This window comes from Callorhinchus milii, unplaced genomic scaffold (assembly GCF_018977255.1).
Source record: "Callorhinchus milii isolate IMCB2004 unplaced genomic scaffold, IMCB_Cmil_1.0 Scaffold1, whole genome shotgun sequence".
Taxonomy (NCBI): Eukaryota; Metazoa; Chordata; class Chondrichthyes; order Chimaeriformes; family Callorhinchidae; genus Callorhinchus; species Callorhinchus milii.
Window position 1 is genome coordinate 49,170,620 of NW_024704742.1, and position 27,404 is coordinate 49,198,023.

At 39.5% G+C, this 27,404-nt stretch overlaps 1 protein-coding gene across 2 annotated transcripts in view; it reads right to left on the minus strand.

Annotated features, from left to right (window-relative positions):
- atp8a1 (ATPase phospholipid transporting 8A1) overlaps positions 1-27,404 on the minus strand; it is a 208,567-nt gene that overhangs the window by 45,733 nt on the left and 135,430 nt on the right. For both annotated transcript variants that reach the window (XM_042341636.1, XM_042341647.1), the window contains 3 exons: positions 17,515-17,589; positions 13,353-13,475; positions 487-565 (listed from right to left, as the gene is read on the minus strand). In XM_042341636.1, the coding sequence (XP_042197570.1) occupies positions 487-565; positions 13,353-13,475; positions 17,515-17,589 (277 nt within the window). The remainder of the gene's footprint in view (positions 1-486; positions 566-13,352; positions 13,476-17,514; positions 17,590-27,404) is intronic.

Below are 27,404 nucleotides of genomic sequence, written 5' to 3' on the forward strand. Positions count from 1 at the left end.
TTGTCACAATTTTCGTCTGTGGGACAACTGAAAAACACCCTGCTGTTATCTGAAGCTTAAAGAAGCAAACCAACTATTTTAAATAGGTCTTAACTTCACGTGCATTTCAGCTTCATAATAATGTTCAGTTCACTAATGCACAACTTGCTTATCATTAGATGGACATTCATCTGGGAGGAATCAGAGCACGCAATGAATTAACCATATGCATTTCATAAAGATCACCACAAAACAAACCCTCTTGGGATAAAGTTAAACCTATAATTTTGATTAGCCCTTTTTGTAAAAATCTCAAATTATTGCGTTCAAATAAATTTTAATTGTTTTTTAAAAAAAGGGTACGGTTGAAATTGATATTTTAGTTTTCCACATTTGCGTTTAAAAAGTAGGGAGGACAAAGTCACAAGAGCTAGACTGTCTGTACAAGGAAATAAAAGTAACCTGACAAGATCCTGCTAAATATTTCTGTTTGCCTGTGCTGCTTACCATTCTCGAAGACTTTCAGTGGGAACCAGAATAGAATGAACGAGTGGAAAAGGCCGTTCAAACAATAAACCCAGAAAACCTATAGGAAAAGAAAAATCCATGAGAACCATTTACGACAACCCACACTGTGAACTCTAACCCTTTTCTTTATTGCTGCTTCAAATTCACTAAGTGTGTTTTTGTCTCACCGCCACTGCGAGGTGTTTTTACTGACAACCACTTTTTAATCTTTTAAGTAGCTGGGTTTATTTTTGCAGTCTGGCTCACAGCAGCATCTTTTTATATGGTTGTTGTCTCTTCATTTTGCGTTTTTGACACTTGGCTACCTGAATTGTTCCCGACCAAGCAAGAATACTGTTAGGTCACAAACTTTAGTGACTTGTTTAATACGTAGCATCTCACTGCAAATTTAAGCATTGTATCTCTTGTTAGTTGTACACTTCCCAGGTCCATTAAATAAATACAATATTTAACCCACTGCATATTAAGCAACCACAGAAACAATGCTATTAAAATAGAACAATAACTGGAGCACAATGAATGTCAAAACGGGGGGAAAAAAATGTAAAACATATTGAAACATTTCACATCTCCACACGATGATGCATTGTAAATTTTTCAATGACTACTTTTTCTGCAATTTAACCTCCTTGGACAGACTATCTTTTGTCTGATATCCTTTAAGGATCAATTTACAAACTGTTAGCATTGAAAGAGCATGGGATCATCACTGGTGTTAACCATTATAAAGTGGTTACTGCAGGTGGCTAGCTGTTAGGCTGAGAATGACTTTTATTCCAATCTTTAATAATAATAATAATCCTTGCATTTGATATAGCGCTTTTCACGTCTTCTAGACGTCCCAAAGCATTTCACAAAATATACTGTAAAGTGAATTGACTGTATATTTGTGGGCGAAGGCGGCAGCCAATTGTGCACAACAATGTCCCACAAACAGTCGTGGATTGAAAATGACCAATTTTATTATTGTTTTTGGTTTTGGAGGGATTATTATTAGGTGTGTGGAGTAAGGAAACTTGCCCAAGGTTTCGCCCTGCCTGGAATTGAACTCAGGTCTCTCACTTGCAAAGCGAGTGCTCTAACCACTGAGCTACAGGACTCCAGACTGATGTGTTATTTCCCCGATACAATTACAAGTTTAAAGTTAGGTCACTCGCTTTCAATAGATGTCATTTACTCCAAATTAAATTAAAATAGGCATAAAGGGATTAATTTACCCAGTGTTAAAGTTCATGGGTGTTTGATATAAAATGATGTAGCCATTTTGGTCTATGATACTTCACCAAAAATAAAACATAAGAATAAAACCAGATCGAGTTTAGAAATGCAAACTCTTTTTTTGTCCATTGGCTCCCTATCCTCCAGAAGTTCGAGTTCAAGATCCTTGCCTTCACTTTTAAATTCTGCTACACCTGACCTCTGTGACCTTCTAAAAACATTGGGGGTCGGGACCTCAGTCTTTCTGCCTCCAGACTCTCTGGAACTCTATCCCTGAATCCCTTCCCCTTGCCCCATCCTTCGCCTCGTTCGCAATCCTTCTCAAGATCTTCCTCTTTGACCATGCCTTCGATCATCATCCCCCCTCCTGTCCCCAGCTCGCATATACCCCTCGACTGTTCAACACCTTGGGACATCCTCCTGACATGGAAGGCGCTATATATAAATGCAATCTACTGTCATTAAGTACTAGGCTCTATAATCTGTCTCTCTCTGATGTTCTTCTAAAAGTTTTCAAAGAACAAGAGAGAGAAAAAAAGAGAATATACTGCAGGTATACTGTAACAAACTGGGCAATGAAAATTGCAAAACATACCATAAATCCACTGTACAAAACCATAATACATATACTCAAGGCAAATTACTTTCTAAAGACAATCACCAGTTAGAAGTTTCGTAAGCAAGACAACTCAGTCCAATTTTAACAGCCTTATCAGTCCCTGCCCTGTTCAGAACACCAAATGTCCTTGAATTTGTCAGTGATAGGCCAATATTTCGATTGAATTACATTATCTCTAATGTATAACTCAGGTGTTAGCACTTAATTTAAATACACTAGATACTGTACTTTGCAGATCAAGATTTAATTCAGGTAGATAAAACATACGTGTGGATTGCCAAGAGAGGAATTTGCTATGACAATGAACGTATATGCATATAATCAATTGCACTAAATAGGTGGAAAACATGGCCGTTGTTATTCATTTTATTTCGTTATCAATGGATATTGAAAACAAAATTTGAATACTGAAATTGAAGCGCTCTGAGATGCCGTGAAGAATGCTATATAAATGGAAATTGTTGTTGTTCCTCTAGGGACAACCACTGTTGTACTAACCTATTTTATATTAAAGTCATTTTATTTGGCAACAAATAATAATAATAATAATCCTTGCATTTGATATAGCGCTTTTCACGTCGGGAGGACGTCCCAAAGCGCTTCACAGAACACACTGTAAAGTTAATTGACTGTATATTTGTGGGCGAACGCGGCAGCCAATTGCGCACAGCAATGTCCCACAAACAGTCGTAATTTGAAAATGACCAATTTATTATTGTTTTTGGTTTTGGAGGGATTATTATTAGGCTTTGTGTGGAGTAAGGAAACTTGCCCAAGGTTTCGCCCTCTGCCTGGAATTGAACTCAAGTCTCTCGCTTGCAAAGCGAGTGCTCTAACCACTGAGCTACAGGGCTCCCCAATACAGATTCTTATATAATCATATGATGTTATGGTTATTATCTTATGATTATACGATAATAATCAGAATCCTTGCATTTGATACAGCACCTTTTGAATCAGGAGGACATCTCAAAGTGTGGTGACTGCATTTTGCAGGCATATGTGGGATTCAATTTGTGCACAGAAATGTCCCACAATCAGTCATGACAATTGTGTTTCTGGGGAGAAGTGATATTTTGTACATAAGGTGAGGGAATCAGTCCTGGGAACTGGGATACCTTTCCATCTCTGGCATTTAGAGTGAGCATTGATCATTCATAAAAGCTCCATTCAGTAACAAATGCCTCAATACAACAACAACATTACATTTGTATGGTGCCTTTCACATCGGGAGGACGTCCCAAGGCACTGGACAGTGTACAGCATTTCAGACCTGAGCTGGGGTCAGGGGGACAGAAGGGAGGGGAGGGGGGGTGGCCGATGGTATGGTCGAAGAGGAGGGTCTTGAGGCAGGACTTGAAGGAGGCCAAGGAGGGGGTGAGGTGGAGTGATTGGGGGATGGAATTCCAGAGGTTGGGGGCAGAGTGGCTGAAGGCTCTCCCGCCAATGGTGGGGCGGGTGGGTCATGGGATGTGGAGCAGGCCAGAGCCGGCTGAGCGGAGGGAACAGGTGGATTGGTAGGGGATTAGGAGGTCGCAGAAGTAGGGTGGGGCAAGGCCATGGAGGGCTTTGTATGTGAAGACCAGGATCTTGAACTGGATCCTCTGAAGGATAGGGAGCCAATGGAGTCGGGCGAGAGTGGGGGAGATGGGGTCACTGAGTTTGATGTGGGAGAAGACACGGGCTGCAGAGTTCTGGATTATCTGCAGCCTGTGGAGGGAGGAGTTGGGAAGCCGACAAGCAGGGGGTTTGCATAGTCGAGCCTGGAGGTGATGAAGGCATGAACAAGAGTTTCAGCGGCCTGAGGGGTGAGGTAGTGGCAGAGACTGGCGATGTTACGGAGGTGAGGGAAGGCAGAGCGGGTCATGGCTTGATTGTGAGGGGGAATAGGTTCCTGATTGACTTGGTCAATGCAAACCTCAGAAGAGAAAACTTGTCCCCTGCAATACTTGGATTGGTATCTATTTCCTCACCATCTCTCTCTGTGAGATGGCAGTCTATGAGATTTTAATTGGTTATATTCTAACAGTAGCCTGGCGCACATTCTGGGGTCTCCAAGCCTCGACTACCCCCTGCCCCTTAATAATAAATAATAATAATAATCCTTGCATTTGATATAGCGCTTTTCACGTCGGGAGGACGTCCCAAAGCGCTTCACAGAACACACTGTAAAGTGAATTGACTGTATATTTGTGGGCGAACGCGGCAGTCAATTGCGCACAGCAATGTCCCACAAACAGTCGTGGATTGAAAATGACCAATTTATTATTGTTTTGTTTCTCATACACACAGCCTCTCTCTGTCTCGATATTGTCTGGAAATAAATAAGCAAGGTGTCTCTCTCCAGGGAGCCAGTGTGCATTTCATTCCAGACACAGGGAAATTTCCATACTTAGTATCATACATTAAGCATGTTGATGGGTTTCTGCATGTGTCGAACATCCATCTGACCAATAAACTATTAAACAGCTATGGCCATTTCTCCATTTAATGAAGTACTTGTTGATTCTGATAAAGACTTTCAGATTTAACTCAGTTTATGACTTAAGAACTGCTGTAGGCAAAAACATACAACAAAAAATAAAGTAATTACAGGTTATCAAAACTTCCTCATATTAAGAAGTTACCTTAATGTGACCCTCATACACGCATTCATAACATCCAGGCCCGACTACGCAAACTCCCTGCTTGTCGGCCTCCTCAACTCCCCCCTCCATAGGCTACAGATCACCCCGCCCATGTCCTCTCCCGCACCAGGCTCCGCGACCCCATCACCCCGCATCCTTGCCCGGCTCCACTGGCTTCCCATCACACAGAGGATACAGTTCAAGATCCTGGTCCTCACATTCAAAGCCCTCCATGGCCTTGCTCCCCCTTACCTCGACGCCCTTCTAATACCCTACCAACCTGCCTCACTAAATCAGTGCTACTTTTGCTCATTGACCTCTGCACTTCATCTTTAGTGTGTCATCATTGTGAGTTTTAGATTGACAGAAAGAACAGGTGGGTGCTATTAAAATGGCTTTCTGTTTCCTGCCCAAAATTTTCTGCATGTTTCACAACTGCATCTCAGATATGACCTCATTACCTTTCCTTCCTGTTTGTACAGCAAATTAATGCAACACCATAGTAATGTTTAGTGAAGCTTTAATTTTCTAATCTTCTCTAATCCTCTGTTTCATCCAATGTAATGTTTTGGACTTTGTATTGTGGTTTGAAAGCCCGGTTGTTATTTGAAAAAATTTATCAAATTCATTAATTTATCCCCTCTCTTTTCAATCTCCTACCGCAATTTTTTTTGTTTTTAAAAAAAACTGTTCAATTCACATGTACTTTTTCCTTACAGAAGCTGATGAATTAATGAGGCATTTTTGCAACCTTTGATCTTTACTGTTTTGTTGGACCACAGGGCAGGAATTAGTTGCTGTTGTGGGGATTCTGGTGCCTGAATAAAACTACTATATTGACTATTAAATATCAGTGGCTCAGTGATAGCACTCTCACCTCTGAGTCAGAAGGCTGTAGTTGAAGTCCCACGGGAGTTTGAGTTCACAATCTAGACTGATAACCTATACAGTGCTGTGGGAACATTGCATCTTTTGCCATCCTTTGGAGGTGACTTTAAATCAAAGACCCATCTATCTGTTAAGGTGCATGTTAAAGATCTCTTGGTACTATTTGAAAAGAAAAGGGAGTTTCTCTCAGTGTCCTGGCTGAGTAATTAGTAATTCACTTAATAACTGTTGTGGCACTTTGCCATGCGCAAATTGGTTGCCACATTACCTACAAGTACACAGTGTTCACACTTTACAGTAAACTCATGTGAAGCATTTTAAGTCTTTTTGATGATGTGATAAGGCGCCAGATCGAAAGAAGAACAATTATTATTATTCCACAGAAAACGGGAACCAGCACCATGACGTCCTTTAGGTCAAACAAAATAATATAAAATAGAAGAAGGGTCTCAATCCCATTTTTCTGAGATTGCACGTTGAGGCCAAGTACTGGAGGAATACATTTGGTGCCTCAATTCAATATGCAGTCACAAAATACATATTAGAGGAAGCAGTGAATTGAGGAAACAATTTAACAGCTATCGTTAACAGTTTTGTTTAGAGAGGAGAAAGAATGTAATAATAATAATAATCCTTGCATTTGATATAGCGCTTTTCATGTCTTCTAGACGCCTCAAAGCGCTTCACAGAATATACTGTAAAGTGAATTGACTGTATATTCGTGGGCGAAATGCGGCAGCCAATTGCACACAGCAGCGTCCCACAAACAGTCGTGGATTGAAAATGACCAATTTATTATTGTTTTTTTTCTTGAGGGACATGTAGGCTAAGAACAACAGGCAACAACAAAATTGGGGGAATACAAATAGGCTAGAAGATACTGAGAAAAGAGAGAGCAGACTAGACTTTAATACAATTGAAAGCAGTGTAACATTACCTCTACCCATAGAGGTGATGTATAATGGTGGTGGTCTGTATTTATATGATTCATTCAAATCACTGATTCTGCAATTGATTCATTAAGTCCCATGGATGTGCAGATGTTGACGACAGGAGAGTTACAGAACAAACACTTACAATGTTGAGCAACAATCCTCCAGATCCAGCTGGCCATTCACTTCATGTTTGCGCAAGCATGTGCCAACAAAATACACAGTCACTACAGTTTACAGTAAATCGTTTGACGTGTTTTGACGTGTACTGATGATGTGATAAGATGCTCTATCAAATGTAAAGATTATTATTATTATCGTCATTATAAGTGATTCAATTTTAAAGATTTTCTTTAGCTCTTAAAAAAGACTTTCAGAAAACCAGATTCAAAATTAAAATCGTGACTGTGTAAAAACAGTATAATTCTACATCAAACAGTTGCCTGGATCGGGACACCTCCTGTGAGCCCCAGCCGCAATCCCAGACAAATAAATTGGTTTTATTAATTTACATCTCCTCCTTGGTATTCAGTGACTGTAAAGCAATCTCTCATGTCGTACTTTACCAAAGGGCTTTTGGAAGACCTTTATTTATGCCTTTTAATTGTCAAACTGGCATCTCACTTCCTCAAAAAAGTCTTAGGAAAAATAAATCATGCTATATATACTCTGCCTTGTTCAGATGGCTCCAGATATAGTCTCATTCAATATACACTGATAAATAAGCAGAAAGGAATTTCAGGGCTGAAAATTGCTCCCATTCAGAGATCTGATTCAAACTTGCATAACCATGAGTAACAGTGCAAATTCACCCGTCCAGCCCAGTAGATTTTCAAAATAGCTGCAACTATAAGCAAACTACCCAGGAGTTAGCACAACAGTAGATTTGCTCATTTGGTTCTATTGATAATCTCTCCAAAGATTTGTTCCAAATAAAACAGGTTATTTTTTCTCTCCTAAACGGCTGCTTTTTTCTGCTGCCTTAGAAACTTTGAATTCTAAGCATTGCTGAGGGAAAGAGATCAGCGTCACTGTGGCTTTTCCTTCAACGGCTTTAGCAGTTAGGGAGCGAGGAAAGAAAGTTGGAACATGGGTCACTCCTCTTGTTGACCTTGCCTGGATCGGGACACCTCCTGTGAGCCCTAGCAGCAATCCCAGACAAAGGAATTACGATTATGCTAGGTACTGTAGTAGTTATTTGGTACCATTGACAGGTGAAAAACTTTTTAACTCTAGTAGTAAGTTTCCAGTTTGCAGACAATGAAAAACACACGTACCTTATAAATGAGAGCACAATCAAATTGCACTGGGAATGCTGCAATTAAATAATACTTTTCCACAATGAAATACTCTAGCTGGAATTTTCTGCCTCATTTCTCAGGTCGTATCAGCCACAAGCGACACTAAAGATAATCTCTAAAAGCCCCAAATAGTCTTCGTTCTTTTGACCTGAATGGCAAAGACTGTCAGACAAAATCAGCCCAAACTGACCAGAAGAGTACAAGACTATAGTGATGTTAAATCATGATGTCAGCCAGATTTGTCAGGGCCTCTAGACTTTTGAATTAGTTGAATAGTCAGCACATTGATACGAATTGCAAATTACTCACTGTCTGGATTAGCTGAAAACTTATTCTGTGATAAGTCTTCAACAGAATGTGATTAATTCCAGTCAGATAAAATCCAACTGTTAGATCTCTTAGAATATTAGGCTGCACATATGACCATGGAAGCAAGAATAGACACTTATCATTGTGCATCAATGACGTTGCACACTAATTTCTGTGAACCTTTGAGGGCATTGTTTAATATGTTCACTGCTAAAAGCCACTGTGAAACAGGACACATGTAGACACTTTTGTCCTTTGGGACTTCTACTATTGTGTGGTTAGCAGGACCACCAACTGTAAACATTGCCTCCCATAAAGAAGTCACACTCACATATTTCTATTATTATTAGGGTGACACTCGTTCGTAATTCTGTACTAATTTGGTGTCACCAAATGCCAACACCGATAAGCTTTGAAATATTATGCGGCAAAGCATTTATGCGGCACCCTAAGGACATCTAGTGGTGTTACAAGACTCCTATTCCAGGCCAGTTCCCAATGGTTGTAAACTGGAACTGTGATGGGTCTATTAAACTAATAATCTGCAAAACCCATATTGGCTATTGTTATTTCAATAGTTTGGGGAGTAGAAAATTCGAACACAACATGAGATGCAACTAAAAGCTAACTTTCAAAGTTGCAAGTATTATAAATTGTTTGACAGAAAATGATCCAATTAAACTGATTTATTTGCAATTTATAAAACAGGTTAAATTCATTATAACCAATCAAATGAAAGTTTCACAGTATACCGAATATATTAAGGTAGTAATTATTAGTTTGATTCTTTCTCTTACAGCTCCATACACAAGATAACGGTTAGGGGATCTAAAAGAGAATTTAGGAGGAACTACTTCACGTGGATGGTAGTGAGACAGCGGAACTTACTGCCCGAAGCAGTGGTTACATCAGATAGTATAAGACACATTCCAGAGGAAAACCTTCAGATTTGGGAGAGGGGAACAAAAGTGTATGGGAGGGAGAAAGGAGTGGGTAGAGACTTGTGTGCAGTATAAATACTGTCACGGACTGGTTGGTCTGAGTGGCCTGTTTCCCTGCTGTACATTCTTTGTAATCTTTGTCTCATTCTAAAACACGCAAGAGAATAAGTCACACGGTCATGGATGTCTTATATTTCATATTATGGACACATGTGTAGCTGGTCTTATTTTCATCATCTCCTGTACCACTAAACAGGTGCTTTAGTGTTTCCATACAAAATGGAGACATATACATATATATAATTATACAGTTACATAAAGTGATACAGTCATTCAGCGAAACTAGTCTGTGCTGGAGTTTATACTCCACGCAAGCCCCCACCCCTCCTATACCTCTCTATTCCCTTCTCCCTACATCAAGTGTTGTTTTCTTTTAACAAATATTTGATATTTTCTATGCAAATTGACTTAAGGCTATAGTACAGAACTAGCTAACTTTAAGGGTAGAGACAGTTGTACTGGTGGTTGAAAATTCAGTATTTGCTTTTTTCCCCTTTCCCGTTCTCAATGGCATAACTGATAAGGATAGACATACAATAATAACAATAATAATAATCCTTGCATTTGATATAGTGCCTTATCACATCATCAAGACGTCTCAAAGCTCTTCACAGGATATATAGTAAAGCGGTTTGACTATGTATTTTGTGGGTGAACGCGGCAGCCAGCGACGGAGTGAGTGACCGATTTTTTTTATTTGGGGGATTGTTCGCAGGACATTGGAAGAAACTCCTGTTTTCCAACAGTGCGATGGGTTCTTTAACATCCACCTAAACAGGCATATGGGACTTGATTTAACGCGTCATCCATGGCTCGATGTCACTGGCTGCTTGAGGTGCATGGAGTTGCCCGGGATTAAAATGTTTCTGGGATGATCTGGTATTTGTTCAGCTACTCCGCGTGACAGTGTGACTAAAATCAGAAAGTCACCAGACTTGATCAGAGTCTTCCCTCTCTGTGATGCAATGCATTAATTTACTTCATCATCACAATATTCCTTGATTTATCTCTGTACAAAAGGTTATCCACAACTTTGAAGAATAGTCTCAACCCAAGAGGAAAAATAAAACCCTGTCTCAAAAGCTAAGGAAATAAGGATTGTTCAATCGATTATATATGAATTATATTATAACCTGTCTGAAATGCATGCATTATACCCTGTGAACAAATCCTTGACACCAACTAACAATTCATTTTGGTTGGGTGGTGCATTACTTCGGTGATGTTAATATGGTGTCAAAAAAAAATCACAAAGTGAGTAAATTACTTTTAGATAGTGTTGTGAAGACTCTAAAATGGAAATATTAAATAACAAATTTTCCAATCACCCAAACAAATCATGCCTTACATTTGTAGCACTGTGTTTTTTGGTTTACTTGCGTGACAACATAGAAATAGTGAATGTGATCATTTTGAGGGCTCACTTTTTTTTGTGTGTGCATGCATATGTGTGCACGTGCAGTTGTGTAAAACTGTATATTTTTAGACTGATTTCTTCGAGAAATAAATTATTCAGTATAATTAATTGGCAAGGAAGTTCTTAAACTTATAAATGTTTCTAAGCTACAATTAAAGGATCTTAGGCCATTTTGCAAAGCAAACATACTAAATTCCTTGTAAAAACAAAAACAGCATTTTTCACAGCTCAGCATTAATGAATAATGGTGTAAAGGCTCACCACCCCCTACAAATTTAATGGCAGCTCATATTGTCTTTTGACCTGCTTCTCCACAGGGGTCAGTAATCCATTTGCACACAACATTACAAATACACGAGGGTCTGTAGATGTCTAAACCAGGAGGACTAATCACTCTTGCCTCTAGGAGACAGCTTTATTAGCAGCATGCAAAAACAAATAGCTTTTCTCCATCACCTATCAGTTAGAAAGAAGGCTTCTCTTAAAAATGCACAGCATGGCCTCAACTAATCTGACTGTTGAGCTCTTTCCGATTACATTTTGTATTGAAGGTTACAAACAGAAAACACTTAACTATTCCTGCTTTTCCCCTGCCTGTGAAGAGTATATTTATTAAACCTGTGCAATATCATTAGAAAAAAAAGTTGACAATGGTTCAAGGTCCATAATAACAAATTGTTCATTCTCACTTTTCCTTTCGACCCTTTCAAATCTCAAAATAACTGTAGACCTCAATTAATTCACAAGCTCCCAATGACATTGACAATTACCAAAGACAAGCCACTAGTGGCAGAATTAATGTTCATTATTGGGTGTAAGAGCATCTTAAAAAAAGTCTTATTATTACAAAGGTACTATTTTAATGGAAGAAAGATAAGGGTACTGTTTTTATATTTTGCAAATATCTAATTGTCTTTCAGTGAGCCTGAAGAGTAGAAATCCTATAAAGAAATAGTCACTGCTCTATGCAGTGTTTGCCAGTGAAGCACTGTGACATTTTGACATGTAAATACACTGTGAAAATGCAAGTTCTTTCTTTTGTAACACTGCAATGGACAAGTCCAGAAAAGACTACTGCAATCCATTTAGATGGCACCAAATACTCTCGGCTGATAGTATGAAAAAAAAATGCATGGTAGAAGCCTATATGAGCAATTGACATTGGTTCGACCTTTTGAGAATCCCGGCAGCATTTCAGCTACATAGCACTTCAGTTCTGGGGCTTAATGTGCTACGATTTACAAAGTGAATCTTAATAAGGGAACTCAAATTACAGCACACAGACTTTGTTCTGACGGATGCTACTCCAGTGTGGACCTCCCACAGGTTGGGGTGATGTACCTTCAGTTACTGGAGGAAGTCAGCAGTCTTAACGTACTAAAAAATCGTGTCAGAAATCGCCAAAAAGTACTGAATCTTTCTTTAGGCTAGAATACTGTGATTGCAGATTCACTCAACAATTTCATATGTTATTCTAATCACAGTTAAAATTAATCTAAATTTAAACCTCACAGAATATCACAACATGCTGGACATTACATGCGGCAAATTAGATGCATGTTTGGATGGCTACGAAGATCTGTTTTTGTAGAGATCCTTCTTTATTACTAAATGTCGGGTGCCATGTGATGTCAGCCTGAATTACATCACTATCAGGCAGGGTGGCTGTTTGATGGGAGGTACAAGGGAAAATGGGGGTGGCTGGAGGGAAGAACGGGCAAAAATGTTGGAAATGTGAACAATGCTCTATTTGAACAGGGGAACCTTGCTATAACCCAGTTGTTGGGATCCGGAAATTGTCACCCTGTGTTATAAGCGAACGTACAAAGCCCCAACCCCCACCCCCTTACAATCAGCACTTATGGTCTCATGTCGTCAATGACAAACATAAAGCCAAATGGACAAGCTAAGCTGCTCATGCTAATAGGTTAGGTTGTGGCTCGAGTAGGTTAAACTGCATTCTTACGATTATGGGATTTTCATGCTTTAACATCACAAAATATTATGCTTATTGCCCACCCACCTCACAGGGGAGGCAGCGCTATATTGAGGGACATGATAACTGGGTACCAATGTAACCTTTCAAACTATTCATTTATAAGTGCACAACAACAACAACAAATTGCATTTATATAGCGCCTTTCACTAGACAGTGAAGGGTTTGCATCCAAGCTGGGGGTTGGAGTCAAGAGGGCTGTAGGGTAGTGGGTATGGGAAGATACTGAAGGCAGGATCAAAGAGGAAAGTGTTCAGACTGGCTTTGAAGGAGGGAAGGGGAGGCAGATGGGTGCCACGATTTTTTTTAATATACAAATTTTCATATTTGCACAGGAACAAATCTGCTGAAAGCATAGAATAGACTTAACACAAAAGTTTGTGAACTTTTCCTTGAAGACAGCACCCATTTAACTGCAGGGTGGCTAAATGTGTCCCAATAACACAACTTTTTAAAATAATTATTTATGAAAGCAAAACATTCAATTATTATTTCAAAAACAGAGTGTAGAATTTCAGGGGAGGAAAGCATGCTTACCTTTGTGTTGAAGTTCAGTGTGTTCTGCGACGCTTTGTAAAGTTCTGGGTATTTTAGCATGTTTTCCTTCCGACACGATTTCTCAAATATTCCCAACGCAAAGGGAGGCAAGGCTGTGAAAAACTGGCACATACAAAAGCAAAGAATGAGTAAATGCTCCCGTTTTGAAATGACCATTTCATTGCAATACCATATAATGTACATTTATATAGCGCCTTTCGCATCAGGAGGACATTGCACTACTGGCTCGGCATCGGAGCTGGAGGTGGGAGCCAAAGGGGGTGGAGAAGGGAAAGATGACCAAAAGAGGTACATCTTGAGCTTCAGCTCCTCAATAGCTTAGTCCCACATGAGATTAGGATCATAATGTAAAGAAAACATTTGGTTTTTCATCATGGGAGGATGGTTGCATGAGTGTTCTGGTAGGATAACATTTTATACAACAACAACTTGCATTTGTGAAGTGCCCTTCACTCGGGGTGGCGTCTTGGAGCACTTAACAATGGCATAGTTTGATGCCGAATCAGGGAAAAAGGGGAGGTGACCGTAGGTATGGGACATAGGGTCTTATTCACTACAGAAAATTGAGAGCCAGGCTGCACCCAACGTTACATTTCTATTTCTCCACTGTTGGAGAGTGAAATTCCTCTCGTCACTAAGTGTAGGGATAATGATGTAGTGAATGTGACAAATCCCCATTATAAACACATACTAGAGTTGACAAAGCACACCTTGAAAGCAACAGTTTTGCAGGCAACTTGCTGTCAAAAAATGGGCCTTGTGCCTTAAACTGAGTTATCTGCACATGTACATCAGTCCAGGTTGGATATTGTTTAAGTATGGTGGTAGGTTATTGCATGTGTCAAGACACCCGGTTATCACATGTGGAAACCAAGGATTGATTTCAAACCTTGCTTCAGAGTGGCAAACCAGAGTGAGAGTTCCACATATGCATGCCACCTCCACATGGCAATTTCCCCAGGAATGCACACTATCTCCCTGGAAGTATGCTCCCTATTTACCCAGTCAACTTTAAGTGCTCTGGGACACTATCCGGTGTGAAAGGCATTATATAAATGCAAGTTGTTGTTATTGAAGTCCCGACGAGTATCGAGTATCACAGGCTGACAGGAGCCAAAACTCCAATATTCTGGAGCATGCGTGGTGGGGGTACCGCTGGATTTAACCAGATAGAATTGCATAGTTTGTCACCGAAAGCATTGTCAGGTAAGCTTCCTGTTGTCCCAGCTAGGACACCCTACCTGTTAATGGTTTGGCTCGCAGGATTAACAGGAGCTGAGTGGGAAGAATTCCTCCCCCATTGACTGGTGTGCCCTTCCAAGTCATGTCAATAAACCAGGCTGACTGGGCTCAAGTTCCCTGGAGTATGCGGATCCAGTGGGCTCTGGAACTACCAAGACCACAATAGAGAATCAACTTGATTCTGACATTCTGCTGTTAAGCATGTCATCTTGGACCTCCAAATATTGAGTTAGTCAATGGACAACTCTCCTGTCCACCTCAATTGAATAGAATAACAGCCTGGACTTAAATGTTTGCCTGCAAGTCATTACACGTTATAGTGAAATCCTGTAAAGCACCCCCTGCTGTGTTTCGCCCACAAATATACAGTCAATTCACTTTACAGTGTATTGTGTGAAGCGCATTTAGCACATTGTGCTCTTACCACTTATATCGACAGGCAAGTTGTTTTAACCCTTGCCTTCCTGCCCTGCGCTTGGCTCTCTGACATAATAATCCTATAATAATAATCCTTGCATTTGATATAGTGCTTTTCATGTCTTCTAGACGTTTCAAAGCGCTTCACAGAATAGACTGTAAAGTGAATTGACTTTATATTGTGGGCGAAACGTGGCAGCCAATTGCGCACAGCAGTGTCCCACAAACAGTCGTGGATTGAAAATGACCAATTTATTATTGTTTTGTTTTGGAGGGATTATTATTAGGCTGCGTGTGGAGTAAGGAAACTTGCCCAAGGTTTCGCCCTGCCTGGAATTGAACCCAGGTGTCTCGCTTGCAAGGCGAGTGCTCTAACCACTGAGCTACAGGACTCCACAATGCACTTGTACATCATTGATCAGAATGAAGCACTGAAACTCTCCTCTTGAGCTTTGGGGTGTGTGGCACAGGCAGAGGCCCCCTGGAGGGGCAGAGCTTAGGGCTCAGTGTGTGCGCAGACTACAACTCTCAGGGTGCACCTCAGTGACTGACAGCCCTTAGTTCGATCACTTATGTCGAAACTCACTTACGTCGACAAAATCTGCTGGGTCCCCGATACACAATCCTACCCGTTTAATGTCGATATAAACGGGTAGGATTGTGTATCAAATGTAAGGATTATCATCAATAAAACAAAAAAGAGCTGTCATTGAGATAAAGTGAAAGTCTGAGAAGTACCCAGAAAAAGTCAGTGCTTTGAGAAAGGAAGAGAGAAAAATGAGTAGCTCGTTCTTTTTGATTAACTGCCAAAACATCCAGATCATTTTTTTTTAATGGGCCAAATGTGCGGAAATGTTTATTTCTGTTTCCAAGTGTAGAATAAATCACATTAAAGTGAATTTACTGACCCAAAGTAGAAAATGTCTTTAAAACAAATAATTTCAGAAGCATATAGGGCTTTGCTGATATAGAAAATCCATATATTGCAACGAGTTCTCTAAGCCGATAGACCAGACACAATTTGCAAACTATGTTGTTAACCGGAAAGTTTTATATCATTCTGTCAGAAGGAAACATACTCCTTTGCCTTCAAACACTTGAAGCTGAAGCAGCTCTGTCAACATGGGTAGGTCAGAGGTGTTCCAGCACTTTCTAGTTTTATAAATCCTTGGACAGATACAAATGTTAGTGCTTTAAATTGATGGGGCACCAGTTGAAGAAACCAAAACAATATATTTGTGGCATTCTGATAAAGCATAATTTTTTGAGAATGTGTTAAAAAAAATGCAAAGTTTTGCTATTCAAACCTTCTTTAAAACTAAGAGCCCAACATCACCAATGTGTCAGTTTGACTCAGATTCTAGCTCACCTCTGAGTCAGAAGGCCGTAGGTTCAATCCATATGTCGGGGCGTGAGCCCAGAGTCTAAGCTGATATTGAAGTGCAGCACTGAGCTGCAATGCTGGAAGAGCTATTTTTTTTATTGAGATGTTTTAATCTGCCTTATCTAGTGTACATTAAAAATCCCACACGTAACACTATTATACAATAATAATAATTCTTGCATTTGATATAGCGCCTTTCACGTCTTCTAGACGTCTCAAAGCGCTTATATAATAATATTTGTGGGCGAAATGCGGCGGCCAATTGCACACAGCAGTGTCCCACAAACAGTCGTGGATTAAAAATTAACGATTTATTATTGTTTTTTTTCTTGATGGACTATTATCAGGCGTGTAGAGTAAGTAAACTTGCCCAAGTTTCACTCTGCCAGGAATTGAACCCACGTCTCTCGCTTGCAAAGCGAGTGCTCTAATCACTGAGCTACAGGACTCCATTATTCACAAAGAGAAGGGAGTTTCCACTTGTGTCTTGACCAACAAACCTCCATATAATATAATATAATATAATATAATATAATATAATATAATATAATATAATATAATATAATATAATATAATAATAGTCCTTACATTTGATATAGCACCTTTCACATCAGGAGGATGTGTCAAAGTGCTTCACAGGATATATTTTTAAGTGTAATTACTGTAAACAATTTTATTTGGAGGGTTGTTGGCTAGAACACTGAAACAAAAGTCCTCTTCTTTTCAAATAGAGCCATGGGATCTTTAACATCCATTTGAACAAGCAGACAGGACCTCAGTTTAACGTTTCATCATAGGATGGCACTGCCATCAATGCAGTGCTCCCCAGGATTGCATTGGAGTGCCAGCCTGGACTATGAATTCAAAGTCTGGATGTGGGAGTTAAACTCATAATCATTGACTCAGAGAGGAGTGCTGCACACTAAGCCAGGCTGATGTATGAAAATTGGCCATTCACCTCATGGCTGTTCGAAGGGTCTTCCTAGGACAAATAGTTGCCACAGATGCCTACAAAAATACAGTCAGTATTTCTGAAATTATCACCAGCAGCCATTTTCTGGTTGAAAATGTTAATATTATTGCATATACTGTACTCACCACATTGTAGAGACCAATGGTCCACCGTTCAAAGAGAATCTGCCCTGAGAATCCATTCGTAAAAGCAAACCAGATCTGAAATCAAAGAACAAGTTTCAGTCAAAGGCGAGACTCGTAAAGGGTTTTTGCATAAATAAAATATTTTAATTTCCCTTATTGCTCAATACGTCTTCACTGTTTGGAACATTTGGGCCTTTTTAGTTGAATTTCTATTGGTCCGAGACTGCAACAGATTAGATGTGTACATCTCTGAATTGAATGGGGCTACACTGGCAGTCTCACTCAGAGTGACTGAAAGGATGTCTAATATAGAAAAGGTACAAGTTCTTCCGAGAGCGAAAAGAGGCAGGAACTTGAAATGCAGACTTGCTTTCTGCGAGCCTCTCCTCATATCCTGAGCCGCAGTCCCAGAACCATCCTTGATGCTCTTCTTTGAACCATTTTCAATACAACTTGTGATATTGGTAGTTTATTGTTGAGAATACAACGACTATTATTTTGCTGTTTAATTTGTGATATTTGCAAAATGACTAATTATAATTTCCGAAAGCCACTGACAAACTGAACAAAGGCTGAAGAGAGGTGATTTATAACTCTGATAAACTGGGAACAAAGGATGGGCAGAGGTGATCTTACTGTCTGACAAAGTGCAAACAAAGGCCGGAAAAGTGCTTATACTCTGATTTTTTCCGGAGCATTTGCAGGTTTCAGAAATCAAAATTATTCACCTTGGGCATGTTGCATATTAAATGGCCAAAACAGAAATCACAGATAACACTTCCAATCCATTTTGTAATATTCTTTGTAACATTTATTGTTGTTGAACTGCAGAAAATGTTGTTTGAGGTTGTTGCACAATAGAACCGGTCCCATTGATTTTGGAAGCTGATCTGGACCGACAGTAGAAACTGTAAAGGCCAGTAATTAGATGATTTGGTCTTAATTTATAAGAATGAATTGCATTATAGTACCAATCCTATGAAATAAAGCATTTAAGATCCTGTAACTGTTTACAGATTGCAGTGGTTGTACCAGCCTAACCTGCGTCATACTGTCCTAGCTAATTCTGGATAGAATATTTAGCACAGACCTCATTTAGTACTCCCTATAAATTGAAGCCTGAGAGGATTACAAAGCACCTGTTCAGACTTTGCCCAATGGCTTTTCATATATAATTGCTGGCACAAGCTGAAACACAGCCAGTACAAGATTACATTTTTTCCATCTCAGAGTTATGACTATCAGCTCATACCAAGGCACTTTAAAAGCATACTTTGAGTCCCTCCAACATTCAACATTGTCTTACAAAGGTTATGTCGAGTTAGGCAATAATGTGACAAGTTTCTATTAGGAGGTGCTACTCCCTCTCTCCCCCCCCAAAAACGTATCGACAGTATCCTCATATCACAAATACAGTACCTTTCAGGGCTGCAATTCACCTCACTCCCATATCCACCAACAAACTTTTGTTAAACCATGATAGACAGCTATTAAAAATAAATTTAATAAGAGTTCTATATCGTATTGGAGTGTGGGGTCTTAGACGTTCTCTCATGTCCAAAAATCTGGAATGTTTTCTGTCTGTAGTTATCTATCAGCTGTCCCCCAAATAAAATCCAAATATATCCTGCAAAACGGGTTTGGGACATCCTCCCGTACTGAAATATGCTAAACCAAATTTAAGTATTATTAATTATTATATCAGATTGCAGGTTGTAGCCTGTCCACCATAAAAATAGGTTAACTTTTAAGCAATGAAACACCACTCATTCCTGAAGGTTTCAGAGGTCCTGCAGTTATTCATTACAGTATTGTTTATACTTCCCGGCAAACACTTACTTTACATACAAAGATGAAGATTTCTTTGTGCCATGATTTTTACGGAAATAGCAAAAATATTTTTTAAAAAGTGTGCATTTTTTTATGTTTCTATAAAGGTTTCTTTTAGCAGGTCTCACACTGGAGAATAATTTTATGTATGCTAAACTGCAAAAAAAATCCCATTATGCAAACGAGGCAATATCCATTGCTTAAAAAAGACCAAATAGTAAGGCGCCACATTTTTTGGCTATTGTTATTACAGTAAGTAAATCCTTTTAACTTCTCAACCAAAGGATGGCATCTTCAACAATGCAGTGCACCCAAGCACTGCATTAGAGTGTCAGCCTAGAGAGTGTGAGCTCAAAGTCCCAACATAGGGTTCCAGCCTTCCGAGTCAGTCCCCCAGGTAAAATTATTCACATTTGCTGTTTATGGGTCATCGCTGTGTGCAAATTGGCTGCTTTGTTTACCTACAAAGTGCAAACTCACTACATTTTACAGTAAATCCTATGAAACACTTTCAGAAGTTCTCCAGATGTAAAAGACGCAATATTAAATGCAGGATTATTATTATTAATATTAATGATGACAGTCACTGGACCTATAGTTTTTCAGGCACCTGAATTTCCACTTTTTTGTGATAATGTATTCTCATCTTATGATTTTTTTGTAACTACAAAAATATTTTTTATCCTCAATACACATCATGCTGAACTAGAAGACAGATTGCTTTATACCGGAGTAGGATTAACACAGAGACATCTTCTATATTAAATACTAAACAGCTGGCAGATAAAACAGTCCAAAATAAGCAGTTGGCTGGGTGTCAACATTGCCTGGTTCCTATCCAAATTCAGATTGTTTATTATGGGTTAGACTTTTTTAGAAAAAAAACCTGCACTGGCAAGGGTTAAAGTTTCATTCAATTCATCAAATTATTTAAAGTTCAACAATTTTGCAATATTTTACGGTATTCCATGACTACCATTTTGCCAGTGATTGGCTGTATAGGTCACGCTATAATTGCAATGCACAGCTGCATTTTGACCTTTTATCATTCTTAAGTGTCTGGAAATAAACCAAACCCAACACAGCAAATCAAGTCTACAATAGCCAGAGCTGCTACTAACCAAAAACATTGTTATGAGTCCGAGACTCCACCTCCCGTTCATTTCAAAAGACCAACAGGCAATTTTTGGGGCCAGTCTTCGTTCTAACTGGGGAATATGTCATTTTTGACATTCATCTAAATAAGTTCATGCTGTTTTCATTATCTTCTTTTATTTCACCAGTTTCCTTTCTTTTATTCTATCGTCCATCTTGACAAAATCATTATTTTATTCTAGAGTCAAACTTAACATTATTTTCCTTTTCTCTCCATTGTCGCCTTTCTATTTTTCAGTCTTTTTCCCCACCAACTGCAGACAACCATCCAGAACTCCTCAGACCGTATCCTCTCTCGCACCAGGCTCCTCAAGCCCATTGCCCCCATCCTTCCTCAGCTCCACTGACTCTCCATCCCTCAACGGATCTTCGTCTTCAACTTCAAAACTTTCCACTGCCCATCTTTCCTCTGTGTCTTCCTGCAACCCTACTGCCCAATACGCCCTTGCCAGTCAGCGAGCTGTCAGCTATTCTGCCACTTCCCTGTGGAACTCCATCCCAGAACGTCTCCTCCTTGTCCCCTCCCTAACGTGCCTTATGATCTATCTTTTTTACTGTGTTTTTGGTCACGTTTCTCTCCCCCCTTCTCAGCTCTTCCTTCACCCAGCTCAGGCTCCCAATCAGTTGTGTAAAGTTCTTTGAGACATCCGTCTGATGTGAAAGGCACTATATAAATGTTAATATTGTCGTGTTTCCTTACTGTATTGTAGTAGCAACATAGCAACATGAATATTCAGCCCATTGAGTCTGTTTCAGCAATTTATTAGATCTTGGCAGATCTTTTAATCTCAAAGCTTTCCTTTTGCCATTCCGGTTAATATCTCTCCTCCCCAAGGATCTGTCTCTCTTCAAACATTCCTATTAATTCGGCCTCTGTACTTTTATGAGGCAAAGCATTCCACATCTTCACAACTCTGTATGTGAAGAAATGCTCCCTGACCTCAGTTCCAACTCTCTACTACGGTGTTGCTATAAAATGAAGTCCTGGGAATAGAACAATTTTATGAACTGGTACATAGAGCCATGCACTCAGAAAGAATTTGTTTGGTCAGCGAAAGTGAATAATATCATCAAAGTTAATTAAAGAGTTGGAATAGAAGACACAAAATAGACGATCTTAGGTTAATGCTTGTTACATTGTCAAGTCTTCCAATGGATGGGCAAGAATTGTATATCCATCAAGAAAGAGCAAACCCAACCGGTCGAATTACTTATTTCATTCAAGACGGAATGAGTTGGTCAGAGGAACAATTTATATTGCTTTGTGTTGCACTGCTGTACTCCAGCAGTTTGAGAAACTATACAACTGAACCAGTAGCCATTGAAAGATTGGGATGTCACTCATTTCTCTTTAAATTTTCTCTCGATATAAAATCATGTCTTTTTGTTGTTCAATGTTGCCGTTTGCTAATTAAAAATGTCTACTTGGGTAAACACGGCTTTTCTTGCATATTGAATGAATGTTGCGATAAACATTATTGAATGCCTCAATTCAAAGCAGTATCCAGACAATCCTTCATACTAAAATCTTAAACTGTTCAGCTTCCTCCAATGGGAGCTATAATTTTTACTTTTTAACCTGTATTTTACCCTGTAATTGTATTGTACTTTTCACCCTGCCCTGCATCCTCCCCGATCCCAACCCCAGCTTGGGTCCAAAACACTGATTGCCCAGGGCCTTGGGATATTCTCCCGAAGTGAAAGGCACTATACAAATGTAATTTTGTTGTTGTTGTATGTCAAGGTGTGGAATAACTATTATGTCTGCCTTCCCAGATTTTCACAGCGAACTGGCCCTTTAAAAAAGGCCTTTTTTTAAAAAAGAAACTAGAGAAAGTATATTCATTATCTAGATTCTATATAAAACACACCAATCGTTCCTTTCTTCCACTGTAAAATTGTTTCCCTTGCAGTGGATTGTGGAAATGTTATGAACAATGTCTGTGGTAAAAACAGGGATAGTTTGCATAAGATTTGCTTTCTGTATGACTGCACATGGCAATGGAAAAATACAGCTAGAGATGATTTAAACTGAAATCTCCACAAGATATGGAAACTAGGTAACAATTCACAATTGGTTTGGTTTGCAATATCCTACATTCTATTAGCGCCTTCGGATGTCCTCCTGACGTGAAAGACGCTATACAAATGTAATCTTGTTGTTATTGTTGTTGTTGTTCTATATTGCCACATGTTCGTGACTGCTGATCTTTCAGGCGACATTTCATGCCACTTATTGAACAATCAGTGGAACAAGCACCTCATTATAACACACAAAATCTCTCTCTCCTGGGACTTCACTATAATGAGAATTAAGTGTACTCTGTGAACTTTATAGACCTTCAAGAACAATTTTCTGAATAGTATAAATTAAGACACAATAGAAGGCATAACATAATGTTAATCTTATGAAATGGCAAGACCAACAAATATTGGTAAAATTGCAAGTATTACTCTCACTCAAACGTTGTCGAAGTCTGAAATAATCACCTGGACTACATTACTCTTCATGGCAATTGTTGTATTGTCCCAGTGTGTCACCCTATCCCTATCTCTGTGATCTCCTGGGACTATTCTGTCCCAGCCTCTCCCTTGAACAATGGAAAACATAGAATGGAACGATGAAGTCTCAATAATCACAAGTAGCATTAAAAGGAGAATCTCTCAGAAATTGTTTGATGAGTGAAGACTTTCTCACATTTTCAGTATTTATTGTGATCCATTCATTAACCTAGGGAGGACATGGGTCTAATTTTAGTGAGCTACTTGTGCAAAAGTGAGATCTAAATTCTGTTGCAGTTATGGGAAAGGGTTTCAGAAATATATTTAATTTCACCATTCACACATATCCGGCAATTAAAATCCTAAGCAAAGGAGAATATCTAAGTATTAATACACAATATAGTATCAACACAAAACCAAACAAAATCCATAATTTATCCCACTCTGTGAATGTTTGTGCAATCCAATTGCTGTAAACAATTATGCGGGAAAAAGGTTAACTCTATTAACCCAAGTGCTTGCTTTAATATTGTTTCTATTACATCATAGAAACACAGATCTTTTCTGCAGGGAAGAGTGCCAGTCATTCAGCCCATCATATCTATGTCACATTCCATTTCATACCAACTGATTTACATTGTCTCAATGTGGTTTCAAGTTCTTAGGTGTTGCCCTTCTGTCTTATTCTGTCTTATTATTGCATAGAATTTACAATCTGAAAACAGGCCATTCAGCCCAACTAATGCATGCTGGTCTTTATACTCCACTTGAACTCTACCCATCTTAATTTCCTGTCTGGCCTCCCCCACAACTCTTTATTCCATTCTCTCTATGTATGCTTGTGCAATCCATTTCTTCTGTTTTTGAAAAAAAATGCCAACTTTGTAAAACCAATGTTGTTGTGACATCACAGCACCAACGGTCCGTGTTTCTATGATGTGACAGAAACTATAAAGTAAGCACTTACAATACAACACTAAAGATCTGCAGCTGCACGGTTTCCACACAGAATCACAATTTTGTAATAATAATTCTTGCATAATGTAAGAATTTTGTACTTTTAAATGCTTAGATGACTTGGGTTTGGGGTGGGGGGAGTGAAAGAGTTTAAAATTAAAAAAAACTTTGAATGCAAAACATGAACATAAGATTGTGAGTTCAAGCCCCACATTGAGACTTTGAACTCGTATACTCGAGGCTGACACTTGATGTGTCACTGTATTGCAGTACTGCATTGTTGGAGGTGCTGACCTTTGGATGAAATGTTAAACTGAGGTCCCGGAAATGAATGCTGAGGTGGACATTAAAGATTCATGGAACTATTGGAAGAGATGGAAGTTTCTCCTGGTATCTTGGCCAACATTCCCCAGATAAAGTTGATCATTCATTTCATGGCTGTATGTGGGACACTGCTGTGCGCACATTGGCTACCACAGGACACTACACACTATCCTATGAAACACTTTCACACATCCTCCTGACATGAAAGGCACCATATCAAACGCAAGGATTATTATCATCATTATAAAGCAGGTGGTAGCATGAAGTGCCTTTCTAAATCAGCACCGTAATCAACAATAATTTCTCAAACTAATTCATATACTGCATAGTAACCAATATTTTATCCTGAATGACAAAGGCAGTGAAGTAGCAAATCATAAAATTTTCATTTCAGTTTGAGAAGTTGAAGCTTGATTTCAATTCCATGAAACCTGAGGAATTTTAATCTGCCTAATATTAGCTTTCCTAATCAAAATAAATAGTAACTGTATCATTTTTATCCCAACATTAGAATTGTAATTGTTAGTTGAGAAGAAAATGTGGAAAAAGGTCTGAGGTCCAAAATGTGCACCCTGAAACAGTGCATCTCTGTTCAGAAATGTTATGAACAGTGTGAGTCTCAATCTTTTCCAGGCAGTCATCTTAGCAGCTTTCCTACCTATTGTTCACAAAGCAGACCCCTAAATAGACCAGCATCAAATTTGATAACAGCGGCTGAGATTATTCAATATCTTTTGAAAAGGAATAAGGATAATAATTGTCACTTTTGATATAGCCCTTATGTCGCTGAAATGTCTGAAAGCACTTCACAGAATGTACTTCATAGTAGATTGACTGTATTTTGTGGGCGAAACGCGGCAGCCAAATTGCACATTCATCATGTCCAGGCTAGAATACGCCAATTCTCTGCTCCCCAGTGTATCCGCCTATCTCCCTCATCCTTGCCTGGCTCCAGTGGTTTCCCATCCCCAGCGGATTGAGTTCAAGATCCTAGTGCGGGAGGGGTTTAAGACTAGGATCTTTCCCCACTCTACCTCTGTAACCTTCTCAAACCCTACCAACCAACTGCTACCTCCACTCAGTGAGCACTTGTCAGCCTCACGTTCTCTGTCCCAACCTCGGCAGTCAGGCTTTTAGTGTGTTTGCCTCTATTCTCTGGAACTTTCCTTTCGACTGCCCCTTCTGTCGCCTCCTTCAAGGTCCGCCTCTTTGACTTCGCTTTGGGCCATCTTCCACCCCCCACTCCCTTGCCCTTGCCCCCACTCCCAGCTCGACTACCAGCGCATTGGCACGGCCTCCTGACGTAAAGATAAATATGAATTTGTATCGTAATCAACAGCATTATATTTTCAGACAATTTGTGTGTTTCTGTGTATGGGGAAGGTTGAAATACGTACAGTTGAAGATAAATGACTTGTGATTTACAAAATTATTGACTCCGAGCTGTCAGATGTTCCCAACAAATGATAGACTGCGCAAATCAATAGCAAAACTGTTCAAGAGGTACCATGTCACGACAGCTCTACAGCACGACGCGGTTCATTAAATCTGATTACAGAAGCAGGAAAGTTACAAACTCCCCATTTACCAATCGCACTCCAGCTGGCCTCCAGATGAGCAGCTTCAGCTCACAAATGAACCTTATTTTATCATTTGAGCGAATGCATGAACATGTTTGAAAAACAAATGTCGGTATTACAAGACAGAAAAGCAAACAAACTAGTGAAGCATTTTTACTCTCAACTTTTTTTCTTAAATGGACTTTTTGGTCAGTCGTGAACTGAGCCAGGTCACACACTGCTCAGGAGACAGTCAGTGATCAGCAGATTCTTTCCCACCAATCTGCTGGACATGTGTGATCCTGACAAGATTTGCAAGCCGTGAATGGCAGTACCAGATGGGAGTTGTTTACATGGCTTGAGCTTTAAAGTTAAAGAACTGCTCTCGGTTTTGCATTACTGCTGGTCTCTTGGACCAAAGATTGCAATTAGACAATCTGTAGTGTACTTAAAACTACGTTTCTGGTAAGGTATTCATTTCCCCCTCTACATTTTTGGTCTCAGCGACCCAGAATCCACCAATAGTACCATTCATCTTCGCTTGGCTCCATTGGCTCCCTACCTCCCGGCAGATCAATTTAAAATCCCTGTTCTCACATTTAAATCTCTCTAGAGTCTCGCCCCATTCTACTTCTGTGATCTCCTGTGACACTGCTGTCCCAACCGTTCCCTCCACTCAGCCAGCAGAGTGTGTTATTTTTTAATTTTTAAGAAGGTTGATGATTTTCCAGGCCCAGTGCAATCAAGCACACCCTCCAAGCCCTCCAAATCCTGCCTTCGGAGCCATTCTGACAGTGATCTGACAGCCACCGCTATGGTGCTGGGTGTACCCTCAAAAAGAGTACAAGCTAAGGATGCCATCACATCTATAGTCATTATCTCAGTTAGCTGTCGTGTACTTTGTTCTATTGTTACTTCCACCGCCTTCTAGGCACACGGAACAGCAGCCCAGTCCATAGCTCTGCTGTCAAAGGGTTATCATTGATAGATCTTTCAAATGGGTAGTATTCACCTACAAATACACAGTCACTACATTTCACAAGCGCTAGATTAAATGCAAGGATTATTGTTATTCGCTGCCACAAGGGACAAAAGAGTATTATAACAGGAATGACCACATGGTGTTGCCCCACCATAGAGCCTCTGGGCACTCCAAGTACATTACTACTTTAAGGCGACACAGTGGCTGTTATTTTAGAACAATCCGTGCATAATCCGATTTAACACTTAATACAGGTCAGGTGCCAGAAGAAAACATGCAATATCTGGTTAATATACTGTGATGAATTTAATTTCACGTATTTATGAAAAAACTGACCACTGTAAATTGAGTTTGTACAGAGTTGCAAAAAAGTCATTAAAAAAACATTTGTTGAAAATAATGATCAGCAGTTGAAAGATGGATTCCTGCTGTCCTAAATCAATTTTTTTTCCGTGGGGTGTGGAGGGGAGGGGATCAGCTGGAAACCTAACTTGATAACTTGTCATATGTGGAAACCTAACACTATGCTTAAGAGTCTCCAAGCCAAGCTACCCAGAGTTTATATACATGTATGGTTTTCA